We start from the raw sequence: 22,436 nt of genomic DNA on the forward strand, positions 1-22,436 counted from the left end.
GGCCCCCTTTGTACCAACAAATGTTTTAATTTAAGTTATTGTTAAATATTTTTTATGTTAGAATAAAGCTAAATGTATATAAATTTTGTTTGGTTCAATAAATTAAAATGTAAAAAAAAAAAAAAATTGATGGTAGGGCAGGCGAGTTCTTGAAAGACAAAGAACTGAAAAATTAAACCATTTTCGAAATAAACATTTATTTAATAATTTTTTTGAAGGGTGAATTTGATCTCAGCATTTAACCAATAAAAACTCGTTAAAAATTAAAGCAATTGGAGCGGTCTTCTTTATATTGTATATTTAAGTAATTTAGTATGAAACTTCGTTCTTGTTGATTCTCATTGATTGGTGTCACTGGGATTTTGTACACCCTCTATTCTCTAATTTTTTTTAATATAACCATCAAGTTAACTTTGATCTTATGAAGAACAACAATAGCAGAAGGATATTGTACCCAACTCATTAAATACTACACAATCAGCCCTATCATGAATTCCATCGTAATCGGATATTTTTACGAATCCCGAAAAACTGTATCATGAAATCTGTTCGTAATGCAAAATTGTATGAAATGTTTTTCAAATGAAGTTAAAAATGGTTTTGAATAAAAAATTTAATTTTAAGTTTTCTTACAGCTGCATTTTACAGTTTGGATTTCTGAAGAACTTTAGACTTTAATGAATAATTTAAAATTCACAAAAATTTGAAAACTTTTTGTTTACATTGAAATGATTTAAAAATTTTTAGAAAACTGTATTATACACGTTCAGTAATTGTTTATGCTATGTACCCAAAACTAAAATTGATGCCAAATTTCGTTCTAAAGCTCTTTTAGTAGCATTCAATTTTGTATCAAATTCGAGTTTGAAAGTAGTTTTTTTTAACAGTGGAAGCTGAAAATAAAATAATATCAGAAACCCGGCTTTCAAGATTTGTACGTGTTACCATTCGTTTTTATAATTTAAGAAATATAATTTAAATTAAATTAAATTATATTTCATAAAAAAAAGTTTCCAATTTATGTTTTGTCAACTAGGCAGACGGCAGAATGCCATGTTTCTTTTGATTTGTGTAAGCAAGGTAAATTATTTAAGACGAGCAATAAAAATCTATTCTAATCTTAATCTAAATCCAATCGATTTTAATAAAGTTTTGTTTCACTGCCAACGGTTTGGCATTTAAAGTTCAAAAATTGAAGTCGCAGGACCACCTAAAAATCGTTGATTCGATGAATCGGCCCAAAACAAGATAACCGTTGATTTCAATTTTCATAAGATATTTTGTTTAGCGATGAAGTTTTCAATGGGTACTTCAATAAACAAAACTGCCATATTTAGAGCGGTGACGATATTCAAGACCATGTTGAGATACCGTTCCATCCACAAAAACTGGCGGGTTGGTGGAATAACTGGTTCGTACTCCTTTAAAAACGTCACCTGAATAACTGCAAATAATTGACTTATAAAGTATTAATTTAGAAAAAATGTCACTCGCAGTCAAAAAAAAAAACCTCTTAAATCAGAACACCTCCAAACGAATCACAAGTCAAAACATTTCAATTCTGAAACATAAATACACTTATGAATACCTATAAAATATTTAGGTATAATCGCGCCCTTATTTTAAACACATTACAATCAAATTGAACTATATTTCACCATTCATAGCTAATTTTATAGTGAGTTAACTTGAACTTTACTAAAATCCTATTCTGACAAAATGAGCCCTAGAAACAAAAACTAAAAAAAATAAAAAATTCGTATAGGAATAAACTCCCCATTCTTTTTAACGATTAAAATATCAAAAGAAAAAAACATCATAGGGCGTACCCAACACTAATATCATTTGTATCACCTCAGATATCTAATACAAAAACGCCCCCAAATTTCTTCATTTTAAGTCAAATCTCTATTAACATTCCAGTTTTAAATAAAACCTCAGTGAATTCGGATCATAGTGATGAACTTTTGAACATTTTAAAGTCCTATTTTATATAGAATGAATTTAAAAAGTAACGAGTGGATTATTATCCTGCTCTTTTATGTGACTTTTATATTTTGTACTGCAAATGCAACCATAGAAAAATCGTATGTTTCATTCCTTGTTCATTAATAATATAGAACTTTTAAAAAAAACATAAATTTTATACATTTTTTCAGTCCAAAAATTATAACAAACGAAGGAAATGTGATCCTCGAAGCTGGAATCAATAAAAACATCACCATAAGCTTGAAAGGACGATCAAGGCTACTAGTCAATGAATTGGATTTAATTGGACTGCTGGTTGGTGAGAAATTTTGGCTAACAAACACTAGCAGTGATTCGTCAAATGGTGGTATTGGTCTTCGAGTACTGCAAGAAGATGTTGAAACTTTGAAAAATAAACTCCTGGGAAGGAATGGATTAACCAACAGATTAGGTCTTCTGTTAAATAGGTAAGAATTCAATGTTAAACAAATAATTGGTTGACGTTTTTCTCATATAAAAAGATGTCGTTTTCTAGAACAACTGTTTCTAATCCTGTAAATTTATTGAGGAGAACTCAGCGCAGACTGACATCTTTACAAGTCAAAGTTCAAAGTATCATAACAAGATTAGCCCGTGATAGCTGTGCAAGCAATCCATGTGACAATGGCGGGACGTGTGTTCATTTATTTGACGATTTTCTCTGTAAATGCAACAAAGGCTTTGAGGTAAGTTTGCTTTTTTGGGTTAACAGAAAATGTCAGGGTGGAATCGTGATTTGTGATAAATGGCAAAATCAACCATTAGGAATAAGTGTGGTGATGTCAACTAAATTAATTTGACATTTATGTTTTACAAGTTATTATAAAAGTTACAAAGTTGGTGCAACATTTTTGTGAACTAAAAATCCTAGACGTCGAAATGAGTGATCAGACAATCTATTTCCTCCACAAATTCTTAGAACTTTCGACAATTAGACGGTTTATTCAGAAACTCCACTTTAAAATTTCATAGTGAGACCTATATTGTTTTGGCACTCAAATTACACAGACGGAGGCTCAAAGAAATTTACATATGACTTTTGTTGTTTGTCAATCATTTATCTGATCCGAAATAACTCCAGTGCATTGCATCTTTTTAACATTGATATTTTTACATCTATTATAATTTATATATTTAAGGGCAAAACATGTTCAACCGATGTAAACGAATGCGCTCTTTTTGTCGGAACTGATTTGGGTTGTCAAAATGGCGCCCAATGTATTAACCAATTTGGAAGTTACAGGTTTGCAACCTTAATGAATTTCTCTAAAAATTATAAAAATTCTTCAAAACAATATGTTAATATAATTTCAGTTGCATTTGTGCATCAGGCTGGCAAGGAATGCATTGTAGTCAAAGAAAAACAGACTGTTTGCATTCTTCAAATACCGAACTCTGCGGCCATGGAACTTGTGTAAATGTAAACGATAATTTTGGATATCGCTGCATGTGTGAACAGGGTTGGACAACGAATGGTCTGACGCCAGCGTGTAGTGTCGATGTTGATGAATGTAAACAGTACAGCAGTCCATGTGCAACTAAATGTATCAATTTGCCTGGAAGTTATATGTGCGCCCCATGTGAAGCTGGCTACACTGGTAATGGACTGTCATGTCGGGACATCGATGAATGTGCCACCGATAATGGAGGATGTAGTGTTAATCCCTTTGTTCCATGTATTAACAGCTATGTAAGACCACTTTGCAATCGTATACCAAATTAAAAAAAGAATACAATTGTTCTGGAATTCATATATTTTTTAGGGATCGTTCCATTGTGCAGAATGTCCTATTGGCTGGTCAGGAGATGGACGTGTTTGCACTAGAACTGCTGGTGCATCATGTACCAGAAATAATATATGTCACCCATCAGCATTATGTTCAGAAGTGGGAAACTCTATTGTGTGCTCATGTCCTTTGGGTCAAATTGGAAATGGTGTTGGACCGAATGGCTGTAGAGCATCTGGAACTAGCCCATGTTTATCTAATCCTTGTTTGGTAAGACCAAAACTGCTGTTTGGTAAAATCCGCCTACTTTTATCATATCTTGATTTCTTGAACACAATATGAAAACGCCCCTTATTACCGCATAAAATTAGAATTTCAGAGAAATACATATGTATTTTTGTATTGCAGAACGGAGGCACCTGCATGGACACTGGCGATGGCTCATACATCTGCGTCTGTCCTTACGGCTTTAGAGCACCAAATTGCCAACGCATTGCAAATCCTTGTGTGACAAATCCTTGTCGTAATGGCGGAACTTGTCGACCAAATGGATCAAACTTTACTTGCGATTGTGTCCAAGGTTATGGTGGAAGATTGTGTGCCACCCAAAGATCCCGATGTGGCCAGTATATTCGGGCCGAACAGGGAAATTTGAAATATCCACTTACTGACTTATACAACCACAACACCAAGTGCTCCTGGGTGATTCGTACAAATGCAACAAAAGTCCTAAATATAACTTTTACCAAATTTGATATCGAGGATTCCGCTGATTGCCGATTTGATTGGTTGCAAATTCATGATGGTCCAACAGTGGCGTCACAGTTGATTGGTCGTTTCTGTGGATCAACAGCCCCGATGGGAGGTCATATTATAACAACCATGAATAGCATTCATCTGTGGTTCAAGTCAGATAATACTACCTCCAAGGCTGGATTTGATCTCTTGTGGACATCGATAGATCCTGTTTGCGGTGGTGTTAAGGAATTCGATTCGCATGAGACAATTGCCTCACCCGGATCACCAGGAAACTATCCGCGAAATCGGGATTGCCAATGGCATTTGAAGGTTCCCAATGACAAACGGATAAAGTTGGTGTTTTTCAGTTTGAAAATTGAAAAACACGCAGACTGCAATCATGACTACCTTGAGGTAAGTCCAAGTGTATGTTCTCTTTTCGTTGACAATGTGTGACATGTTTGCATCTTCTAGATCACAGATGCAGTTTCAGGCTCAAGGCTAGAAATATTTTGCAATTCATCGAATCCATCTCCGTTTACAGTGCCTTCAAATGAAATCTTCGTACATTTTCACTCTGATAACGAAGGTACTGATGTGGGTTTCCAAATACATGCCTCGACTGTTGAACGAATTCCGGGATGTGGTGGAACGTATACGGAAAGAAGTGGTCAAATCATATCTCCGATTGGTTTTCAAGGCCAAATGTCTTGCGAATACACCGTCAGATATCCGTTGGGACTTAGAGTTCAGCTTGATGTATTGGAATTTAATATGGGCGATGAAGATTGTATTGAGGTTAGTACAACATAATTTTTATGGAAATTGTTTTTTTTTTTTAAATTTATATTTGAATTAGATATTCGATGTCAGTAGTTCGGGTGAAAAAGCTAGCACTGGAAAATGGTGTGGAAAAGTGCATGTTCCAATATTCAAATCAGTTGCCAATGCAGTTCAGATAAATTACTATTCCAGTGGAGGAACTTTTAAAATAGCATATGGAACGAGTAAGTAAACTTTACGAATGGCTTCATTTTTGTAAGTTCGTTGTTGTAATTCAATTGTTAAAAAATGATGAAAACAATTTTCGAACAGTTCTAAGGATTATTTATTTTATATTTTGAGAAACTTTAATTCGTTTATAATTTGTTGTCTGTATTTGAGTGCACTTAAAGCGTAGGTTTTTCTCCAGACTTGAATTATTATCGTTTTAAACACTTAAAATATTTGCCTGAAGTTGCATAGGGTGCATGTTGATTCTGAGTTTGTTTCATACGGTTAAGAGTTCGTCTTTAGTCTTACAGTCTTACATGATATGGTTGTCTACATTTAGTACATCATGGAAGTAATTCTTCGTTCCCAGGTCATGTTGGAGATGCTTGTACTTAAATCTACTTTGGCTATCTTGGATTTGGTCGTGAAAGCTTGCAAATTGGGTAAACTCAACTTTTTCAAGAAGTTCATGTATTGGCCACTGTCCATTAGTTAGTTCACTAACATTGTATACTTTCCAGAGCCTAAACTATTTATTGAAGCTTTGTTTGTTGCAGTTCCCTGGATACAAAACAATTTTAGATGTAAGCCGATGTCCTGGTTATTTAATCACCTTCTTTATTAAGCCAAGATGAAACTTTAGTGTGTATGTGAACAATGGTGGCAATCCTGTCTCTGTGTGTAGATTTAAGTGTTATTTGGAACTTTGAACATTTTTAACTTCCCATAGGAAGTTATTGTAATGGGTCTGATTTGTCAAATTGAAAATGTTCATATTTCTCGACGTTTCCAGGTCCCTTGAGTCGAAATAAAATATATTTAGAAAGGTGTCTGTGCGTGCGAGTGTACTAATCGTAATACATAGCTCAAGAACTAGAAGAGATATCGACTTCAAATAAATTTTGTTATACAGATAATAAGGCACAAAGATACAGAAAGGGCTCTCAAGAAAATTGCGTCGGTGGTTTTCTTACCATAGCAGTTTAAAAAAATGGTGGAAATTTTGGTTGACCCTAAATATCTTACGAACCAAAAACGCTAGAGACTTGAATTAAATTTTATATAGTATATTGTAACGTGATGCCAAACAAGTATATTTTTCAAAAAAATCCAATTAACGATTTTCTTTATAAATCAAAACATCTAAAAAAATGTCACCTCGAAAATTTTACGAATGCAAAATGATTTAATCTCCAAAAATATTTTGTGCAGCGGAAAATAACACTTGTAACATCTGGTAAGATGTTGATAAAAATCGAATTGACAGTTTTTTTATAAAAAATAAAAACCTCAACAAAAAAATTAATAAAAGTTGGTAAAAATTGATGTACGACTCAAATATCTTTTCAATACATACTTTGAGATATTGGATTGAATCTACTTTTATCTTTTAAAAAATATTGTTGTCAATATTTAATAAAATTTTGACAAACATCGAATTGACAGTTTTTTTACAAAAAAAAAACTTAAAAGAAAGTTTAACAAAAGTAATAAGAAATATTGTTTTCAACATTCTGAAAAATTTTTAGAAAAATCGGATTAACAGTTTTCTTACCAGAAATAAAAACCTAAACAAAAAAATGAATAAAAGTTGATAAAAATTGATCCTTGGCTTAAATATCTTTTCAAAAATCAGAGATATTGGCTTTAAACTAAGTTTATCTTATTAAATACTGTTGTCATCATTCAGTAAAATTTTGAGAACAAAAAAAACAAACAACATTCGACTCGAATAGCTTTTCAAAAATTTAAAATTTTATCTTCAAACTTTTTTTATTTCACAGTAAATATTGTTTTCGATATTTAGTAGTTTTTTCAAAAATCCAACAGATCTACAAGAAATAGTACTCAAATTTTGTAAAATTTGCTGTTCGGTTTTTGATATATCTCAAATTAATTTTGTAATTTGTAAAAATTAAAGAAATGCTACTTAAATTGGTAACATTTTTTTTTCGACTAAAAATCTATTGAACAAAACTAGATTTTCAACCTAGATTATTTCTTTATATGAAAAATATTGTTGGTAATTTTACAATTTCTAAGAATAATCCAACTAACAACTTTCTTAACCCAACGCGAAAACCTACAAACTTTTAAGCAAGACAAATGACAGAAGGGATGGGAGGTTATCAGTGTGGGTCGCATCCCAGCCTTTTTTTTATTAAAATATCTTTGACAGATTTCCCATACTTGTACTGCATTCTATGTATATTTTGCACTTGGCCCGATATTTTTTTTTGGAAATTTTACTCCAGGTATTGTTAATCGCTTCTAAATGAGTCTTGAAGGAAATCTGGGGTATTAGCAGGACGCCCAGATATTTATAATTTTTAACCTTTCTAATTCTTCTTTTACCATTTCACATTTCTTGCGAACCGTCCAGTACTGTTTCAGGATCAGGATTTTTGATTTGCTCGTGTAAAGGTTAAGGTTCCATATGTCAAAATATGTTTAGAGTTTGTTGATCATCAGTTACATCATATTTGCACTGTCAGCCAATATTACTAGGTCATTCGCATATATCAGAACTTTGATTTTAGTTTCTGCATACGAAATTCCTTAAGTAGGTTTTACTCCTGTTTCTGTTTGAAACCATTGGGATTTTATATTACGTAGACATGCCTAAATTCAAGATTTGTAAAATGAGGCTTCGAAAGCTGCTTTTGAAGTCTACAAAAAGATGTATGGCGTTGTTTCGGTTTTCTTGATGGGGTTTGACAATATTAGTCAAGATATTGTCTTCTGTGGAATAGCACTTACGAAATTCGTCTTGGCATTAACTGAGCAGATTATTTGCAACTATAGTTATTTGGGTTGGATTTCAAATCTTCAGTAAAGAGAATATGATGTTTTTCCGGAAGCTTTTTGAAACCTCATCACAGCAATACAGTTGAAAGTTCTTGTTAACTCTTCAAGAAAGCCTTTCGTTGCGTTTTACAAGAATTCATATGGTATCTGGTCTTCGCCTGGATACTTGCAATTGGGTAAATTGTTGGCCTACGTTATTGTTGACTGTAAATGGTTGTGCATAATGGATAAGGTTGCCAATTGATTTTCTATTCTGAAGATTTTTGATATACTCAGCTAAAATGGGAGAATCTACTTTTACGGTCGATCCGTAGCCTTGTTAGGTAAGGTTCTAACAATCTTTCAGAAAACTGTATTATCATTAAAACTGCTTGGGCTCGATGCTAGTTGTATGGTGTTTTTTTTTGTCGCACAAAACTTTTTATAAGCTTTGTTTGTTTCTTGGTACATTACTTTTCAGAATTAGACCCTTTTTTGGGCTCCCGCAGACTTGTTTAATTATACAATTTGTAAGAGCATTTATGTTTTTTTTACTGAGGTAGTGCCACTATCCATAACTATTCTGAGTTCATGCTATTGATTCAGTTTGTATCTTTCCTTCTTTTAACATTTAATTATTAAATACATCAAAACAACAAACAACTCTTCTCTCACCTACAGTTTGTGAATACACCTTTGAAAATCCAACTGGCACCATAACATCACCAAACTATCCCAGCCTGTATCCGTCCAATGAGGTGTGTGTTTATGAAATCATTGGAGAACCTCATCAAGTAGTTTCACTTGAATTTGAAGACATGGATATCGAAAGTCATGAAGGAATCGCATTTTGCTGGTTTGACTACATTATTGTAAGTATTTGAAGGCACATTCAAAGAAAAGTATTTCTATGTTTTGATTTCAAGATATCTGATGGATCAAATCAAACAGCAGCTGGTCCTTATTGTGGGAAAACAATTCCTCCAAAAATTGTTACAAACACAAGTTTACTTCGACTAACCATGCATTCAGACTCGACTAATGCTGGCAAAGGATTTAAAGCAAATTATGCTCTAATTGATACGAGCAAAAGTTGTGGTGGACTTCTTAGAAAATCTTCGGGAACTATCAGGCTACCAACTGGTCAGGAATCAGGAAACTATAAGGATGATTTAACATGTAGTTGGACGATAATGGCACCAGAAGGCTTTAGCATTCAATTGATTTGGGAATCGTTTAGATTAGAGCATTCCAGTGATTGTCTGTATGATTATGTCGAAATATTTGATACCGATCAAATTACCTCCGAAGTTACACCAAGTCATAGGTGAGTGTAACGAACGTAAATTTTTGTGAGAAACGAATTAATATTTATTTTGTTTTCGGTAGATTTTGTGGAACCACAATGCCACCAGCTTTAGTAAGTCACTCAAATTTAGTGACGCTTAAATTCACATCAGATTCTTCGGATACTGAAGACGGTTTTGTAGTGAAATATAATTTTGTTCAGTTTTCAAAATGTAAGTAGATTATTTGAAGCTTGTATTAATAAAATATTGAGTATTTATTTTTATTGTAGTATGTGGTGGCAATGTTTTCTCATCTACGGGAGAATTGAAATCTCTCAATTGGCCGAATGAGTATCAAAACAATTTGAATTGTTCATGGACAATTTCGGTGAAGCCAGGGCATCAAATTGAATTGCTTGTCAAATCCTTCAATTTAGAGGAATCAGAAAATTGTACAAATGATTGGTTGGAAATAAGGTATTTTTTTTTTTAATTTTTATAAATAAAACTACGTAAGTAGTTAGAATGAAAATAATAGACGAAGTCTGGAAAAGTGCAATTTACTTCAATAAGTATCAAATGTCATTTGAGTGTCGTGAAAAAAAAAAATCTTAAGATTACAGTGTTGCAGTTGTAGACAGGGCCGGATTTAGGGAAGCGCAACTATATTAATCTTAAATAACAGAAATAATTGATCTTTATTTGTTCACTCCAATCAGGCAATCAGTGAAATATTAAAATCCCGAATGGCCCTGATAAGAAACACTTCCAATTCACTGCTAATTTTGAGGAAGTACCGCAAGTAGTTAATGGCTGAGTGGGGAGGTACTTACCCCCAACCTCGGAGGTTGGGTATTCGATTCCGTGTCTCGACATTTTTTTTATAAATTATATAAATTATTGAAGGATCGGTGTTCTTCAATTCTTGGAAAAATCAATTATTATTGACTAATTGGTAAATTGTCCATCGGCTGTTCAATTCTTTGATTTCGTGCAGAATTTGTACACGTTTTTCACAGCCAGTACAGAGCGGCACCGAATTCTGATTGAGAAATTATCGGAGAAGAAAAGCGATCAGTTTTTAGTCTTGAAAAAGCTCAGTGACACTCATTGGTCTTCTCGAGCTGAAGCTACGAAAGCCTAAAGCAACGGCTATTCGGAAATCGAAGAAGCTCTAACCAGCATATCTTCCAATAAAGAGCAAAAAGACATCGTGAGGAATGGAGCAACGCACCTTCTACACAAGATGAGTGCGGTCCCGAAACCACTTTGTTTGCAACATTTTGGAACGATATCTTGGTGCGATTCAACAAGATGTTGCAAGACCCAAAAATGATATTTGAATTGACAATGAATATTTGAAATCATTCGTGGAATCCAAACGAAATGATTTTAATAAATAAGAGGAAGCAAAAAAAAAATATCCCATACTGATGAATATGTACAATACGCACCCGTACCAGAAAGAGAAATGTGAGGTTGAATCCGCTCAATTATGGGAAAGCAAAAGGCCCAAATCTGTCACCCAAGGATAAATATAAAGTATCCCCCTTCATCCCAGTAATTTACCAGCTATCCGTTTCTCTTACTGAAAGGTTGTTTGAAATTTCGATTCCTGAATCACATCGAGAAGATAGATGCTGAAATTCGCACGCTGCAGCAGAGGCATTGGTCAAAGTGTATTTGGATGATTTAGAACCTAGTCTTTTGTGTCTTTGATTGGCTCATACAAAAATGAAAAATACAAAATTCTCGGAAATCAAAATTTCAGAGCTACATTCCCAAACCTCGAAATTGCATTGTATTTGGTTTTGATGGTGAAAAATTGCAATTAAAAAATAGGCTTCGAATCACGATGGGACGAAACTGTCTATCGAAGCTTTCTCTCCTGGGCATTGAAAGCGATTTACTGCGAGAACTGGATTTTAACGATATCATCAACGATTCGGCGAAATAAGCTCCAAAGGTTCCGATCGTTAATCCTAAAATTTAATTTTAGATAATTATTTTTTCCGTTTATGTTTACAAGTGTTTGTTCAATACTAAAAGAATCTACTTGGTTTCAGAATAAAGTATTTATTGAAAAACTCGAGTGCAAAAAATTTGGGGCGAGGGGCCTCCGCTTCTTTATTGCCCCGAGGCCTCTGGACTTCTAAATCCGGCCCTAGTTGTAGACGTCATATCTAATTCACTAGTCGGTAAGGTTTTGGCAATAAAATTGCACTTTTCCAGTTGGTTTTGATGGCCTTATTTCAAATCCGACTTCAAAGTTAATGAATCACGACAGGTTTTTGAGTTTTTACTATTTAATATTCAAAAAAAACACGCAAATAAAGAGTTTTTTTTTTTTAATAAAATCAGTGATGATTTTCAAAATCTATAATCCTTTTTTCAATATTCAGTTCAAATATTTATAATATTTCATATTCATAACATTTAAAAAATCTTCCTGTCTGTCAAAACCCTGAAATCCAAACAATTATTGCGTAAACGGTTTTCAACAGAAAAAGGCAAAATGGTGTGGAAGCAAGTTTTGTTCTTGTAACGATTCCGTTGTCTAAAGAAGTCTATTACTCCTAGTTTTTAAAATATATTAAAAAAAATATGTTGAAAACGGGTATTTTTAAAACTTGAGCAAACAGTTAATATTACAGCTTGGATTCAAAATAAGCACATTTTTAATTGTTTGTATAGCATTTTTAAAGGGGCATATTTTAAAAACCTGATGTGATAAACAAATTTAAAGACGACTTTCAATCCCTAAATCGGTTTAGAGTCCTTGAAATGATTCCAGGAAATCCGTACAAAATATTTGCTACTAACTTTACAATCGGTTTCCATTAGTTGGGCCAGAAATATGAATCCAGAAATCGGAAATATAGAATTGTTTATTAGATTAAAAACGTTTTATGAAGAAGTTATTTATAAGAACGATATTTGTAATGTTACAATAGCAGCTTACATTCTAAATGATTACAATTTTTTTTAATTTGTTCATATTTCTTGCTCTTGTACATATTGTTCACCCCATTCTTTCAGTAAATCGGATGCAAACTAAAACTAACGATAATATTGCTCAAAGAAATTCCTCAGTAGTTTCCTTGTTTTTCACATTTTTTATTTTAACATTGAATGTTTCTTTTTTCCATAGAAATGGTGGCTCTAATTCATCGCCTTTGATTGGAAAATATTGTGGACAAACTATACCTCGCCGCATCCCATCATTTACACACCAAATTCAACTTAAATTCAGATCCAACTCAGAAACGGTCAGTGGTGGTTTTCGCATTGAATGGCAAACTGTATCATCTGGTTGTGGTGGAATTTTAACAGCTGACCATGGTTCCATTTCATCACCATTCTATCCACAAAACTACGCCAACGACGTACAATGTGAATGGAGAATAAGTGTCAACAAGGGTTCAACAATATTAATGGTCTTTGATGATCTCTCGCTGGAATCACTTTTGGCGTGTGCATTTGACTTTATTGATATCTTCGATGGTTCGACGCCAGAAAAACGAAAAATCGGTCGTTACTGTGAAAAATCAAACAGTCCTATAACTCTCGAAACAACCGGAAGTAATGCCTTAATACGTTTCCAAAGTGACAGTTCTAATTCTGATCGTGGATTTTATATAAGTTATGTGACGAATTGCAATCGAGTACTGAATACTACATTTGGTTCGATTGAAAGTCCAAATTTCGGAGATAATAATCCAAGCAGTGTTAATTGCTCTTGGATAATTGAAGCACCAAAAGGAAGTCGAATAGCTCTGGACTTTGCAATAGTTGGCAGAAAAGATAACTCCCCAAAGTTAGACTTCATCTATGTAATCTATGAAAATAGAACAGTAACTCGATTGTCTGAGTCAAGACGTATTGAATCGCTTTCGCCGAGGGTGCAAATAGTATTGAACAGCACATCGATTTACTTCAGTATGGAATATGCAATGAAAGGATGCGTTGGGAATTTCTATCGGCCAACTGGGGAGTTCAATTCACCGGGATATCCTAATCCGTATCCCGTCAATACCGAATGTCGGTGGCAAATAGAAACAGAAGTGGGAAAGGCGATTGAATTGGTATTTACTGAAATTGACATTGAGCTGTCAGTGAATTGTACGGAAGAACACATCGAGGTGAATATAGTGAAAAAAACCTATGGATATTTTTTCTGACAGTTGTACATTTTTGACAGGTTTGGAATACCCCTCAAATGAGTCATTCTATTGGTAGGTTTTGTGGTAAAAGAAATAACCTCACCATTACTGGATCCGGACACTCAATGTATATTCAATTCAGGGGCAGTTCATTTATAAGTGGAAGAGGTTTTAAGGCAAAATACAAAACGGTTGATTCGAGTAAGTTCATTTTGATATGAGATAGTATAGGGTTATAAACTCTCTTATTTTAATGTACTTTTTAGAATGTGGTGGAAATTTAATTTTACACGAGGGAACTATTCTTTCACCAAATTATCCACACAATTACGATTCGAATTTACATTGTGTATGGTACGTTGAAGTTTCTCAGCATAGCACAATGACATTGACAATTGAAGAGCTCGATCTTGAAGAAAGTTATCATTGTGGAATGGATTCGCTTAAGATATACCAAGGGGCGACTGAAGAAGATCCATGGAAAACTTTGTGCAGTGGAAATCTTCCGGTTGAAAATAAATTCCAAACTGTATCGAACTCAGCAACGATTGTTTTTGACACAGATGACGATACTGAATTTAAAGGTTTCAAGATATCCTTTAAAGAAGTAAGATATGTTAAAAGGAAATTTTAATAAAGTCATAAATTAAGTTATTCTTTTTTTGTATTTTTTTTTTTAGAATTGTGGCAAACGTATTGTTGTAAACGAAACAGGACGTATCCGTTTTGAAAAAACTGCTCAAAAAGAATGTTTGTGGGTATTTGTGGCTGAAGATGAAACGAAACATGTGACTTTGACAAGCTCTCACGTTCGCCTCCATCCCTGGTTTACGATCTTGAATATAACTGAAGATTGTGATGGTGTAATGGTAGGTACCAATATTTTAAAATTATAGAGATTTTTTGAAGAAAGTTTATTTTCTCAAACAATCACCTCGAATATTGGGTTTTCGCTCATTTACTTGTAATGATTTCAAGAAATCCATAAGATGTTTTCTTTATTTTTATTTATTCGTTCCTAAGATATATGATGGAGACTTTACAAACACAAGTTCGATTCATCCTAAACAAAAATTCTGTCATAAACATCCGCCAGCCTTGACTTCCCTTGGTCATGCCTTGACTATGAAGATTAATACGGATTTTATTGATGAACTTGACGTATACTATTCGATAATGGATAATAATTGTGGTGGAAGTTTTGACTCACTACACGGCACGTTTGCATCTCCCTTCTATCCAACATCTTATCCCGTGAACATCGAATGTATTTGGGAAATTAAAGCATCCGAAGGAAATTGGCTTAGTTTGACAATTCAACAAATGGATATCGAAGACAGTGAAGATTGTAATGCTGATTATCTAGAAGTTAGAGAAGGTGCAAGTAATGGTCGTCTAATTGGTGTGTTCTGTGGAAATGATGTACCCAATACTTTACTTGGATACAAAACACTTTGGATTAAGTTCAAAAGTGATGATGATATGGTTCGGAAAGGATTCATAGCCGACTATAGTTATGGTGAGAATGGAGATAAAAACAAACAGATTTTTATATTTATGTTCAATACTTAAATTTCTCTTAAACCAGCCTTTAATAATGAAATCAACGGAACTGAGGGAATTATAGAATCACCTAGATATCCAGCATTTTTAATAACGTTGGCAGATTACAGCTGGCGAATTTCAGTGCCAAGGGGCAACTTGATATTGCTCTCGGTGGACTATATGTATAAAACTTCCACACTTAACAACATTAAAATAAAGGTACAAATTTTAAATTATATTCCATTTCACAAAAGAGTATTTTTTAATGTGATGATTTGTATGAATATTAATTTTTGTAATGTTTTCATTTCAACTACACATTGAAACGCAGAAATAATTTGTTTCCTAAATTGACCATAATTTGATTTCCCTTTCAGATCTACAATGGTTACGATGATCAAGCTGACTTAATCCAACCTAGCCAATCAAATCTCATAAGATCAGACACAAATTACCTCTTCATCAAAGGCAGTTTGGGTCTGTTCCGTTTCCATTGGTACAGAGTTAGCAAAGAATTTATGGACAGCAACAAAACTATAATTGAAGAAACTCCTTCATCATGTGCTAGTAATATCATATCAGTAGGTTCTTCAGTGTCAACAGTCCTACAGTCCCCCGGCTATCCAGAAGGCTATGACTCGAACCTAAACTGCAGTTGGACTCTTGTACCAATTGAAATTGGAAGTCATGCCGTTGTTAAATTCCAAAAAATTGATCTTGAAGACCAAGCAGACTGCATGGCCGACAGTGTCAATATCTACTCTAGTACTGACATGACAAATTGGAAACATTTGCAAACAATTTGTAAACTCAAGTCAAACACTGATTTACAAATAGCGGGAGACAAGTTCTTGAAAGTAGTATTTTTGACTGATTTTGGAGTAAATAAAACTGGTTTTTCGGCTACGGCTTCATCGGTGTGTGGTTCGGTCTTAACAGAACCAACTGGAGTAATCGATGCAAGCAAATATAATTCATTTTTTGATGTTCTTCATTTTGAATGCGTTTGGCAAATACAAGTCAAGACTGGCCGTCGAATTAAAATTACTTTCCTAGAGTCTAAATTTGATCCACGGATTGAACCAAATGCTCCGTGTTCAACTTATATCTTGCTGAAGAACGGTTTCTCTGAACATTCCCCGAATCTTGGCAGTGGGAAATATTGTGACAGCAATATTACCGACATTCCAATAACATCATCGAATGAAGCATATATTAAACTGAATTTCGGAAGGATATCAGCAAGCCCTATTGGAATAAAATTCAAGTACGAAGAGGTTATGAATGAGTGCGTACAAAATATTGAACTTAACGAAAATCAAACCTCGGTTATTGTGCATTCCGAAAACTATCCGAATATACCACATCCGCACACAATGTGTGTTTGGAATATTCGGGCGCCAATTCATCGCCTTTTGGCAATGAACTTCATTGAACCGATGGACTTAAAGCGAACGGATTTTTGTGATGCCGAATACGTAGAAATTAATGACGGGCTAAGTGAACTATCACCTGTCCTCGGACGTTTTTGTGACAAAACAACTCCGAATACCTTGTATTCTACAGGAAACAATTTGAGAATCACCTTTTTCACAGACATTGCTGAGCCAAGTGTTGGATTCAAAGCAAATATCTCACTTGGCGTATGTGGCGGTACCTACCGGCAAAAAAATGGAACAATATCAAGTCCAAAACTTATGAGTTACTATGTGAAAGATAAGAATTTCTCCTGTGATTATAAAATATCCGTGCCCTTTAGTTTTTCTGTCAACTTGACGTTGGATAATTTAAATCTACCTTGGACAGAAAACTGTACCGAAGGAAATCATCTGATAATAACTCCGATCTACGACGATGGTGAAAACATCGCACCCGAGCCAATTGTACTTTGCGGAGAAAGTAAAGCTGAAAACTTTATTTTCGACACCAATAGCGTCCGAATAAGCTATCGAATAGTAAGCAAGGAATTTAACACGGATGCGTTCAGTTTGTCGTACTCATCCCTTGGACACAGATGCAATGATTTAATCGAAGCCGAGTCTGGAATATTAAAATCCCCAGGGTATTCACGCAGCCTGCAAGTCCCGATACGTTGCAAATGGAAGCTTAAAGTTCCTAAGGGCCGTAGAATCAAGCTTGAGTTTTTGGAATTCCAAATCCAAAGCACTTTCATCAATTCAACAAACCACCAAAATAGTAATAATTACCGATTCCCCGGTTGGTTGTCAGTGAACAACGACTTTGATGCTAAATCAAACATTGCTCGGTTTTCGAGTAGATCCCTCCCCCCACCGTTTGTCTACTCAACTGACAATATAATGAGCTTGGTCAGTATCGAGGTACCGAGACCTCGAAAGGAAGGTTTTAAAATACGATTCACTTCGGACGAGGAGAGTATCTATTGTAATGAGAATTTCAACCAGATTCGAGGTGATGTTCATCTCAAGGTATCACCAAATACAACTATATTTTGCCGTTATGACATCGATGTCGATCAAAATGAGACTTTTGCCCTCAGTGTCAGTGATATTCAGGTGAACACTGGAATTATGCGGGAATACTTCAATTGCGTTCGAAACAGTCCTCTTACCGTTCAAGATATGTCAGAATCACAAAAGATGCATTGGTTTTGCGGAAACAGAAATGACAGCACTCTTCGACTGCCATATCCAATTATGTTTGACATTTCAAGTAATATTTACAATAATCTGACAGCCTTGGACTTGACATATGCACGTCACAGTTGTGGCGGAGTATTTACAATAGGTTTTCAGTTTGCTTTGCACGAACCTCACGCTTCGTCTGTCAATTATGGTGTGATGGATTGTGCGTGGAGAGTTCTACCAAATCCCGATGATCTGGATCAGTTCGAAGTGTCACTTAGTGTGGACTTTAAATTAAAATGCGATGAAGAATATCTGATATTGTACTCCGATTCGAAAGTGAATTCTCCTCATTTGGGAAGATTTTGCAACCAAGCAACAGCCACAAATCTGGTTTCGATAAAAAGTCTTTTCATTGAGTACCACACGTCAAATTACAATCCCGGCTCGAAGTTTAATTTGACAGCCATACCTAGCACCGGATGTGGTGGTGAATTGACATACCCATTCCGATTGATCAACTTCCGCCAACAATATCAAAATAATGTTGAATGCGTATGGACAATTCGAGTAAATAAGGAATACCACATAGCAGTTGTTTTTAGTGGACGATTCTTCATTGAATCTAGTCCTAATTGCACCAAGGATTATTTACTGATCCAAGAGCAATCGGGAGAGGACTCTGATGAATGGAGAGATGTTCAAAGAATATGTGGCCGTACACCGCCGACATTTGTTAACACATCTACAAACAGTATGCGTCTCATATTCCGATCAGATGAAAGCGGACTCGGTGATGGATTCACAGCAAATTTCACACGCAACTGTGGCGGTAATTTCTTTGCTAGCCAAGATTTGCAACTACTATCTAGTCCAAACTATCCATTGCAGTATGATTCTAATTTACATTGCAATTACACTATTCACCCTTCCAAGCCGGACACAAATTTCTTGGTTCAGTTTAAGGATTTTGTTTTGGAGAGTTCTCCAATGGACGGATGCTTTTATGACAAACTAACTGTTTACGTTGATTCAGAAGAACCACGTGAACTTTGTGGAACTAAGGATCAATTGGAGTTCCGTTCAAACAAACCCATCTCGTTGGTTTTTGAATCTGATAGGTCATTTAATCGCAAAGGATTCCAGCTTCAATTTGGTGAACAAGTATGTGGTGGCAAAATAACATCCAACACGGTGATTTCAACACCAAAGCTTAAATCAAACAACCAATATCCACCAAGTGCCGTGTGTGTTTGGAATATCACAGCACCTCCAGACTCAAAGATCGTTGTTAAGTTCGAAAGATTCGAGTTCGAAGGATCTTACGCATGCAATTATGATTACGTTGAAGTGTTCTCTGGCAAACTGCCTGTCGAAGACCAAAGACTCGCAAAACTTTGTGGTAATTTGACAGGAGCACTGCCACATCTGTCAATCAAATCAAACATGGCGACAATTCGAAGTGTGTCCGATCAAACCGAACCTTCAATAGGATTCGTTGCAATTATAACTTTCGTAAAAGATTGTGACAGAAATATAACTGTGAAGGACTTATCCGAAACATATACCTTGGATACATTCGCCAATGGATATGAAAATAATTTGAATTGTGAGATCGTGTTCACCACAGATCCAGGTCGTCAGTTAGTGTTGGAGTTCAAAAGCTTCCACACCGAAGAGTCACCGGATTGCGATCAGGACTATGTTTTAGTTCGTGATGGTGGTGGACCGTTTGCTGATGAAATTGGAAAGTTTTGTGGTCACTTAGTACCCAATTCATTGATGTCCTCCAGGTCGAGTATGTTTTTGAACTTCGTAACCGATTCTTCGGATACTAGTAGCGGATTTTTAGCAACTGTCAAAGCCATTCCACTTGCTTGTGGAGCCCATGAATTATTCATACAACCAAATAAGGTAAATTTCGTGTTCGGTATTTGGTTTATTGAATTTGTATGATAATATATTTTTGTATTTGTGTTTTCAGAGTGTCGTCATAGCTATGGGCGGTGATGGAAACTATCTTCCTAATCTTAATTGTTTTTGGCGCGTAAGAAGCGATAGTAACATTAGATTGGATTTCGAAAAAATTGACATTCAAGGTCCAAATTCTAATGGAACTTGTACAACGGATTATTTAAAAATCTACAGCAAACAGGTACACAGGTGTTTTATCTTTTTTTTCTAGATTTTTCGTACCTCATGTTTTCCAAAATCTTCCCTTTTGGACCCATTTTCCAAATATATTTCAAAAATACAAACTTCCTTAAGTTTGTCCTAATGTTGTGTAGTGGTAACTTTCGAAAAAATTCATTCGATTCTATTAAACTTAAAATTATTTAATAATAACAATAATATTTAATTAAAATTATAAAAGAAAATTATTTTTGATTTTTTTGTGATAGCAGTATTCAGTTATTGAAACTGTCCTTGGATCAGACATTGTATTTAATGGGCATATGGGACAACCATACACAAATTTATACGATAATACGGATAGCGAACATGTTTTTTGTGGACAAGGTGCTCCTGAGGGTTACTTTACCAATAATCAAGAAGTTATTATAAAATTTTTCAGCGATGGCACAATCGAAAAGTCTGGGTTTAAAATCACAGCTACAACTTCATTTGGTAAGTGAGATTTTTAATTATTTCGTAAATAAAACAACATAATTTCATATTCTTTCGTGAAACAAAAAGGATGTTTTAAAAACTACACTTCGACTCAGGGACGAATTTTAATGGAAACATCTGCTGATTGTAACATTTATATCAATGCTCCAAAAGATTATGCCATAACGATATATTTCAACTATTTGTTACTATTTTTCGGAATAGATAATGATTGCAATTCGGAATACATAGAGGTTAGATAATTTACCTTATTTTGAGAGATTTTATACAACTTATATATTCCTTTGATTGAAAATTAGATTTTCGACGAACAAAATAATTCGAAGCCAGAAAAGTCTCTTCGAAAATTGTGCGGCTCTGTCGATCCATCCAACAGTGTATTTTCGAATTCAAGCAAACTCCGAATAAAATTATCGCAAAGTGGAATTTTCAACAATTATGATATGACATTCTTGGCAAGCGACAAAGGTCCAGGTTGCGGAGGAGATCTTTACAATTATGCTGGAGTTATAACGAGTCCATTTTATCCAGAAAATGCAAGAAACAATTCAGTTTGCCAATGGAATATTAGAGTTCCAAATAATATGGTCGTTTCGTTGGAGTTCAAAGGTAAACAAATATTTGTATAAATTTACTTACTAACTAGTTTGGATTTACTGGAACAATTCTTCTTAAATGAAAAATTAACTTGTTTAAATTATATATCAATAAGATTAAAAAAAAGCACAAACCTACAGAATGATTAATTTTTGTTTAGCATTTTGGTCGATTTGGTTATTTTCTTTTCAATTAAGACCAAATAAGTTAAGATTTGTAAAGTCTCCAATATGAACACGTCAATTACTTTTAAAGCTTTTACTTCTGTAATTCATAATCATTTTTTAAGCCACTCATTCTATGTCTTTTATTTCAGTGTTCGATATGGGATCCAAGGTGACATGTCGTTCAGATTACCTACAAATTTTAGAACGAAAACCTTCAAATAATCAAGTCCTAGAAGTTATGCGCAGGTTTTGTGGAGAAGTGAGTAAAAAAAAATAACTTAGGAAATAATATTTTTAATTTTTGTATGCATACATTATTCTTCAAGGACACACCAACTGTTTATATTGGCCGTCAAAACGTGTTGTCCATACGTTTCTACAAAACCGTTAATTTCGATGGAACTGGATGGGTTATTCGATTTTCTGGCGTTCGTGAGAGGTTCTCTTTGATTTAATCTTAAAATGTTTAAGTGTAATTAAGATAAAAAATTTAACTGAAATAATATCTAAATTATGTTACTTTTCATAAATTAAGAATAAATTAATTACTTAAATAAAGTTCCATCCATTTTGATGTGTTTCATTTTTATTACCAGAGAAAAGATCAGTCAGAACTTAACTGGTCAGGATTGAGTTATGTGGAGAACAAGGGTGTTAACTCATTTCCGGCGGCTACTAGTTCCATGTGAGCTAGAAGCTTGAAATTTCATATGCTGTCCATTTATATCTGAACTTAGGGAAATCTGAAGAAAAAAGTTTAAAACCTTCTAGTTTTCCGGAAAATTCGTGTTACGTTTTCGCAACATTAGCTGAAAGGCGTAGCAGAATTAATAAAAAAAATTCGATTTTTTTGTTGTAAAATTAAGGTATAAGCTTAATTTTGAATATTGTTTTTGGAAAGGTGAACACGTATAAAATATTATTAGTGGTTGTGTTTCTGTTTGATGTGTTGGCGGAATATTTGATGATCGCATTAAGGAGTCTACAACATATGTCCTTAATTCAAGTTGTGACATTGGTGTTCCTTTACAAACGTTTTGCAAATGCCAATGCATTTGATAAAAGTGGCCAGTACCACTTCTTTCCTCGAATCCGTATCCGGTAATTGCTGATAGCATTATTAAACAAGTCCACTCATCCCATCGTGGAATTATATTGGACATGGGAATGTTGACGTGTTTCCTTTCTT

General features: G+C 34.4%; 1 protein-coding gene across 2 annotated transcripts; it reads left to right on the forward strand.

The window, feature by feature from the left end:
- The first annotated feature begins 1,945 nt into the window (after positions 1-1,945).
- LOC129947891 (cubilin homolog) lies at positions 1,946-21,821 on the forward strand. 2 transcript variants are annotated; one of them, XM_056058642.1, is made up of 26 exons: positions 1,946-2,087; positions 2,160-2,435; positions 2,504-2,693; positions 3,147-3,250; positions 3,322-3,697; positions 3,771-4,004; positions 4,143-4,886; positions 4,947-5,270; positions 5,332-5,479; positions 8,934-9,124; positions 9,179-9,579; positions 9,642-9,772; positions 9,832-10,018; positions 12,693-13,683; positions 13,743-13,905; positions 13,971-14,311; positions 14,385-14,573; positions 14,728-15,223; positions 15,293-15,468; positions 15,627-19,766; positions 19,837-20,007; positions 20,255-20,480; positions 20,550-20,716; positions 20,783-21,092; positions 21,397-21,506; positions 21,574-21,821. In XM_056058642.1, the coding sequence occupies exons 1-26, from the start codon at positions 1,999-2,001 to the stop codon at positions 21,700-21,702; spliced, it is 11,004 nt and encodes a 3,667-aa protein (XP_055914617.1). In that variant the 5' UTR covers positions 1,946-1,998; the 3' UTR covers positions 21,703-21,821. The 2 variants fall into 2 exon arrangements, with proteins under 2 accessions (XP_055914617.1, XP_055914618.1); XM_056058643.1 differs by having other exon boundaries at positions 20,258-20,480.
- Positions 21,822-22,436: the final 615 nt, after the last annotated feature.

Source organism: Eupeodes corollae, chromosome 2 (genome assembly GCF_945859685.1).
Source record: "Eupeodes corollae chromosome 2, idEupCoro1.1, whole genome shotgun sequence".
Lineage (NCBI taxonomy): Eukaryota > Metazoa > Arthropoda > Insecta > Diptera > Syrphidae > Eupeodes > Eupeodes corollae.

Bases quoted from the DNA above. Each gene is read 5' to 3' on its own strand.
- LOC129947891 (XM_056058642.1), top strand. From the start codon at position 1,999: ATGAATTTAAAAAGTAACGAGTGGATTATTATCCTGCTCTTTTATGTG. The intron at 14,312-14,384 runs GTAAGATATGTT...TTTTTTTTTTAG, and splicing joins TCAAGATATCCTTTAAAGAA to AATTGTGGCAAACGTATTGT. The intron at 20,717-20,782 runs GTTAGATAATTT...ATTGAAAATTAG, and splicing joins GCAATTCGGAATACATAGAG to ATTTTCGACGAACAAAATAA.